This window comes from Fukomys damarensis, unplaced genomic scaffold (assembly GCF_012274545.1).
Source record: "Fukomys damarensis isolate Sample0158 unplaced genomic scaffold, DMR_v1.0_HiC HiC_scaffold_35, whole genome shotgun sequence".
NCBI classification, from domain to species: domain Eukaryota; kingdom Metazoa; phylum Chordata; class Mammalia; order Rodentia; family Bathyergidae; genus Fukomys; species Fukomys damarensis.
Genome location: NW_022900947.1, coordinates 10,458,619 through 10,465,479, shown reverse-complemented (window position 1 = coordinate 10,465,479; position 6,861 = coordinate 10,458,619). Strand labels below are relative to the sequence as shown.

The 6,861-nt window shown below is 42.3% G+C and overlaps 1 protein-coding gene across 1 annotated transcript in view; it reads left to right on the top strand.

Moving 5' to 3' along the window:
• Tapt1 (transmembrane anterior posterior transformation 1) overlaps positions 1 to 6,861 on the top strand; it is a 60,657-nt gene that overhangs the window by 6,172 nt on the left and 47,624 nt on the right. Inside the window, exon 3 of the mRNA XM_010641938.2 lies at positions 5,818 to 5,885. Coding sequence (XP_010640240.1) covers positions 5,818 to 5,885 — 68 coding nt within the window. The remainder of the gene's footprint in view (positions 1 to 5,817; positions 5,886 to 6,861) is intronic.

Below are 6,861 nucleotides of genomic sequence, written 5' to 3'. Positions count from 1 at the left end.
GGGCAGCGCCCACGGCAGGGGCAACCAGAAAGGAAGACGCTCGCGGTTCTCGACGATAGACGTGCCAAGGTGACTTTTTGTTGTTCTGTATCTTAAGCGAACTTGAGCCTTAGGAACCTGTTAACTTGCCCTCCAAATGGATTATTTCACAAACACAGCTGACAAGTGTGGTAATGACCGTGGAGTTGAGTCGTTTTTCCCAGAACAGAAATATTTAGCCCTCCTTTAAATGGTACGTGGGAACTTTTTCCTAAACTGAAACTGCCACATAAGAAAATACGCACCTCGCATGAACCCTCCCAATTAATGCTTTTGAGCATATATATTACAGGGAGGTCCAGGGTTTTACTGCTTTTAAAGAATTTTAAAAATTGTGTTTATATTTATATTGCAGTTATGTATTAGGATTAAAAGGAAGATTTTGAGATGTATGTTTTATTTAATACAGAGTGGTCACCGGGTTTTTAAATCTTACATAATTCTGAGTCTTGAATAGCAACTAAACCATAACTCCATCAGATTTCTTCCAACTAAAAATTTTATTGTAATACAGTGGAGTAGGGGCTGCAATTCATGCAAATAAATGTTTAAGTTGGCTGACTGCATCATTGATCGTCCCTGGGTATTGAAATTAGAGGAGTACTTAAAGGCTGTAAGGCCGACCAGAGGAGAACCTACTCGGTTTGCTAATTCTCGGACCTGGGCATAGATTTTTGAACAGGTCTTTGAAAACTTAAGTGTGGACTGTGCCTTGTTTGGTCTTTTTCAATTAACCACTTAAAATTTCTCAACCCTGCTTTATTTGGTTTAGCTTTGGGTTAAACACTTGGTCGCAAGAGTATTTACTTTCTGAATTGGCAGGCTCTAAGGGAGATAAAATATTAAGTCTCTCAGCTGACTGGTCAGACCTGACTATAGAAGGCCCTCTTGTGTGAACAAGAATAGATGCAGCCAGGTCTCGCTATAGTTTCTTTAGAATATTTCTGACCTTCGGGAAAGCCAACAGTTTTAGAAGCCGTTTTTGTTGTTTGTGCAGAGAGAAAATGAAGTTTCAGGAGGCTTTGATGAGCACAGACCTGGGGCTGTTGGAATAGCACCTATTTCTTCCATAGTTCTGGGAAGTAGCTTGCGGGGGTAGACGCTTGGACTTGTGTAGATGTTGTGACACCCTGCACTCCTTCCCCTACCTGTTCTCTGAACCCAGTGCCCTTAATGTGTCTGGAACCTGGCTTGTAACCAACCCATAGCTGCAGAAAGACCTCCTGAGAGAGAAGCGCCCCCACTTCAGCTCTTGTCATGGTCCTCTGTCCCCGGCTCCATCCGCTCTGTGTGAGGAGACATGACCGTGGCCACTCCGGTTCTGCTAAGTCACCCGAGCTGGGGGACCAGGACCTCGGCAAGCAGCCCAGGGACGGTTCAGCTTTGGGCTCCTGTGGCCTCCCTGCTGTGCTCCAAGTCACAGGCCCTGGTGGCTGCTGACCCCACCTGTGAGCGACACTTCCTTCCCCACTGTCAGTGCCCTCCTGTCCCTCTGACCCACCACAGCTGCTCTCTGTCCTCTGCTGTGTAACCTTTCCTCCCTCCTTTCCAGAGTGCAGAGGACTGGCACCCGACCTAGCGTGGGCTAAAGCGTTGCTCTGGGTGGAACCAGTCTTCCTAGGCACTCACGCTGATGTGATGTTAGCTTGTCCATCCTTCACAGTTCTCTGTGCTTCGCTGTGTCCCCCTGAAACTTAGGGCAGCCTTTGTCTTCCCTCTCTGAATGTCGTAATCTCGGTGTCTGGTGGCCTGACCATCAGGTAGTTCCAGAGTCCTCCCAGTCTTCCTCCCAAGGGATTCAAGGCTCTTGGAAGCCATTGGCTGGTCAGTTGGATTCCATAAATGAATATACAGTTTAAGTGTTTATCCATAATCTGTCTATCTGAGTGAATGAAGTAAGTATGATGTTTAGGGTTCATTTTGTTGTATTCCTGTCCTTCCTGATTTATTTAGAAAAATATATGCATACATTAGCTCATGCATGAACAGCAATATGTGCTATATACACTCCTCTACATCACAGGTCAGTTTCTTTTCCTTTTCATTCTCTTCTTGCCTAGTTCTCAGAACTCCCTTTTTTGACTTTCACATCTCCTGACAGTAGACTGAAACATCTCAGTTATTGATCTTACACCTGAATGTGGAGATGGGCATCTTACCATTCCCCGGGGTGGTCACTGGCCTTGAGCTCTGGAAATAATGGATATCAAAAAGCACACAAAAAAGAGAAAAAAGTTTCGCCTCTTCCGTCTTTTATTTTACTACTCTTGAACATACTATAATTTCTACAATTTTTTTGACATAAGACCAGAAAACACTCTTACTATCATGTTCTTGTACTTGTTTTTAACACTTGACTCACCCACAGAAGTTCTAGGCATAAGAGTTCCTGCACAGCCGTATTCATCTTTGGGAATCTACAACCAGCAAGTCAACTTTGGACTAAGAATTAGGCAACCTGTGTTCTTGGCTTGATGTAGTTGTTAAATTGCTCTGTAGACTCTGCTTGCTTCTACTGCTTGCCTAATCCGTTTGCCTCTGTTTCATAACCCCATTACTAAATAGTATCTAAATTATCTAAGTTGTTTTAGTCGCTATGGAAACTTCACAGAGGGCTCAGCATAAAATAAGTGCAACACCTACCAGTGAGCGTGAACAGTATCTGTGGAAGGTGAATGTGGGAGATGCATAGGAATAGGTCTTGCTTGTAAAACGAAAAACCTTGAAGGACAGAATGGGCAAACGGTGTTTCCAGCAGTGACTCTTGACTCCTGGAGCTGAAACTTACCTACCTCTTACTTCTCCTATTTGTTTTTACCCATCCTTAGACCTTTCTTTATAATAGGGTGAGCCAGTGTCTCACTGTGTACTTCAGGCTGACCTCAAACTCATAGTGATCCTCCTGCCTCAGCCTCCTAGGTGCTGGGATCACAGGTGTGCACCACCACGCCCAGCCCCAAGTGATCTTTTTAACAGTTCCCACAAAAGATTTCCAGTAGGAAAAATGTTTCAACTATTCATATTCGTTGTGTTCTATTATTGTGTCGTTGAAATTTTGTTATTATAAATACTATTTTATTGAAATAACTTTATCTTCACCTTCCATAGAAGGCATTATATAGTTATCTCTGTGGTCCAAAACTCAGCTAATTCTGAAATGATACTGTAGAGTTAATTTTTTATTTTAAAGGAAAATAAAAATAATCAGAAATCTGCTGGGAAATGATTTGGAGTAACTGTAAACCTGAGACAGATAAAGTAAAATTACGTTCTTCTCTGAAAAGCTATTATCCTGCTTTTCAAGTTCTTGCCTCCTTTGCTTAATTAGTTTACATAAACTAACCATGAAAAGTTAACTCACTTGGGTTTTTGATCAGTTCATTATCTTGGCATTTTAAAATGTTTAATTTCATTCTAGTTGACCTTCCAAAATTTAGCCGTAACAGCTCATTTGTATGCCTCTGCAGAATATGCATAAAAGAAGTCTCTAGAAAGACTGTATCATTGACTTGGAAAAAGTAATTTTATTTTTTTGTATCGCTTTTCCTGACTCTGAATTCATAAATATCCTACCTGTTCTTTACTGTGCTAAATGAGAGTATACACATTTTTTTTGAAGGGCTAAAAAGCTTAAATATACTGAGTACAGTGAGTCCTTTACTTATATTTGACTTAGGAGGACAGAATTGCTATTGTATTGATTCCCTGAAAGGTTGATTCCTAATTGGTCTCAAACAAAGGAATGCCTCTGCATCTGTGTAGTAAACTCAGTTTAACATTTTAATATGACTATAGTAAAGTTTACTGAAGCTTTCAGTTACTTAAGACTGGAGCTTTGAATAGTCTTGACTGTTAACCAGTATTACTTTCCAATTTACTTTTTAAATGTGCAGAGCTATTTTAAGAAGGATATATTTAGCCTTATTACTAAACATATAAATATATTTGTGATTACTCATTACTTCTAATTAATACTGTTTTACCCTAGGTTCTTATTTTTAAAATAAGCTATCACAGAAAACAATTAAACATAATAGTTCTTATTTTAGGGGCCAGGAAGAAGTAATTCATAGTATACTTTTTCTCAAATTTAAGATTCTGGATTACAGAGCAGTTCTGTGGTAGGAGATGAATATTGATTTAAAATATGCTGGAGGAGTTGGTTTGGGTTTACGATTGGTATTATTTTCCTTATATTAAATATCCCCATTTGGCAAAACAATTCTAATGTAGGAGTACTTGTGCTAGAATTATTAAAATATCTCTAAAATGACCTTTTCTGAACATTATTTTTGCATAAGAACTAATGAACTAGAAGTGGTTGACATCCAAAATGCTGTCAGCGTTTGGAAAATAAATGTTTGTATTATTTTATTTTAGAAAAGACCACCCTTAAAATGAAAAGGCAGATGATTGGCATAATCAAAGGAGTTGACTCCTTTGCTAAGAAAGAAAGGCGGGGGAAGGAAATGAAAAGTAAAGCAAAGCCACCAGAGTGTGGAGGAAGTGGAGGTGTAGCTGACGGCGTTCTTCTTACCTTCCTTTTCATTAGGCCGTGCTGTGATACATGACAAGGGCCTTCATCGTGGCATGGTCCCTGCTCATACTACGTCTTGGTCCTTTGCACTTCCCTTCCCTCCCTCTCCGCCACCCGTTCCCAGATCTACTTCCCTTCTTCACAATGTCTTTCTCGCTGTTCCCTGTCTTTTATTTTGCCCTTATTTATACTTTCAGTTTCTCATATGAGAGAAACTGCAATATTTAGCCTGTGCCTGATTTATTTTACTTAGCATTATGTTCTCAAGGTGTGTCCATTTTTCCACAGGTGACTCAAATTTATCTTTCTTGATGGGTAATACTCCATCTTGTATGTATATATATAGCACATGGCTACTTTTTTCATCCATTCATCTGTTGATGGCCTGTCAGCTGTTTTCAAGACTTAGCTAATATGAGTCGTGTGGTCTGCAATATGATGTCTGAGTCTTTCAGGAAGATACTAAAAGTAGTATAGCTGGTAAAGTGTGATACCCTCAGATTACAAACAGTGGTCTTCATGGGCTGGGGATGTAGCTCAGTGGTGCTACCACCTGCCTCACAAGGTCCCGAGTTTGATACCTGGTACCAAATAAAAAAAAAAAAAGTCTTCCCATTGGCCAGGCAAATATATACCCAAAATCACAGGACAGATATGTTCAGATAGGTCTGTAAGAATGTGAGAAAACAGTATTTAATGAAACAAAGGTGCACTTGGGCACCGAAGACTGAGTAGCACGCTGAAGTAGCACACCATGGGGCTGCAGGACCAGGCCAGTCTGACGGCTCCAGCCCCAGGCGGTGCATCCCCTTCCTTCCTTGGTGTGAGTCAGAGCCAGTACAGGGCCAGATCTTCTTGTCTCGAAAGGACTGTTGAATAGGTAAATAAAGGCGATGTAAGAAGAGTGTGCTGTATTTGTAGTTCAAAGGCCAGGGTTCTAGTTCCATTTTGCCTCTTAACTTTTCAGTAACTTTGAACAAGTCTTTTAAGTTCCTCAGTTTCCCCCTTTGCAAATGTGAGTGCCATTAGCTGCTCTTTGGTGCTCAGAATTGTGACTTGTGTGAAGTAAAGCCTGCAAGGCCTCTGCATACTGCCCCGTGCCTCAGAGTGGCAGGGCCCCAGCCACTTACGCAACACCACCTTTCCAGAGTTGGTGAGAAGGCGGTAAAATGAAGCTGTTGGGATATTCAACACCTGAAGTTTGGGTGTCTTTTTGGCTGGCATTGGTGTATCCTTTAAAGCCATTCTGGGGTCCATCAGCATGGCATTCATTGTGCGCAAAGACGAGCTTTGCACAAAGGACTGGCAGGTCTGGACCTTGGGAAGGGAACAAAGGAGTATGAGGTTCTTGCTCTTGGGTGGTTGGTGGCCTCGTAGTGTGGGTGACAGTGCAGCTTCACAGCCCGGTGCCAGGGGAGCACAGTGAAAGGGGAGGGGAGTTCTCCTTTTCTGGAACAGCCCAGCACCTGTTTAAAAAAATTCTTGAGACTACGATAGCCAACATAATCTGAGGGGAAAGCATGCACTTCGTGGCGGACAGCTTGGCGTTGGATTCTGGCTCTACCGCTTGCTTTCTGGTGGCCTCTCTGTGCCTTGGCTTCTTCATCTGCAAAATGCGCCTAACTACAGAACTGGTTTCACGGTTTGAGAGCATGTGTTCAAAATAAACGCTTAGCGTTTCACGCTTTAACATTCTCCAATGTAGAATCTAGGTTTGTGGTTATATTTGAAATTATTGAATTTCTAGGGGAAGAATCCTAACAGTATTATTTTATATTTAGTTGATGTAAAATTCAATGTTGTTTCCAGAAAATCAGTGCCTGGGATTGTGTAATTTGTAAGATATGCTAGTCACGTTACCTTTCAGCAGGATTGCAGAAGTTAGGCCACTTTAACAGGGCTGGAATTGGTAAATGGTACAGAACTTGTGGAATCGGTAAGCAGTAGTCCAAGGCTGCTGTCCTGCTCCGCAGTTGTCACCTGTACTCCCAGCCCCTCGCTGATCTGTGTGGAAGGCCTGGGAAGCAGGTGTTTGAGAACTGCTGCAAGCTCAGCTGTCCCCCTGTGAAGTCAAGCTCCGCGGGCCCCAGGGTGGCAGCCCTCCCTCCCTCCCTCCGTCCCGAGAGCTGCTGCTGGAACCCCTTCCTCTTGTGGCACAGGCCATGGCAAAGCCCTGATGATGGCAGAAGCTTTGCACTCCCCAAGAAAGACGCCACTGTGAGGGGAACTTTACCCACTGAACAAGGGTATAAACCAGCTGAGCCTTTTTTTTTTTTTTTTTTTTT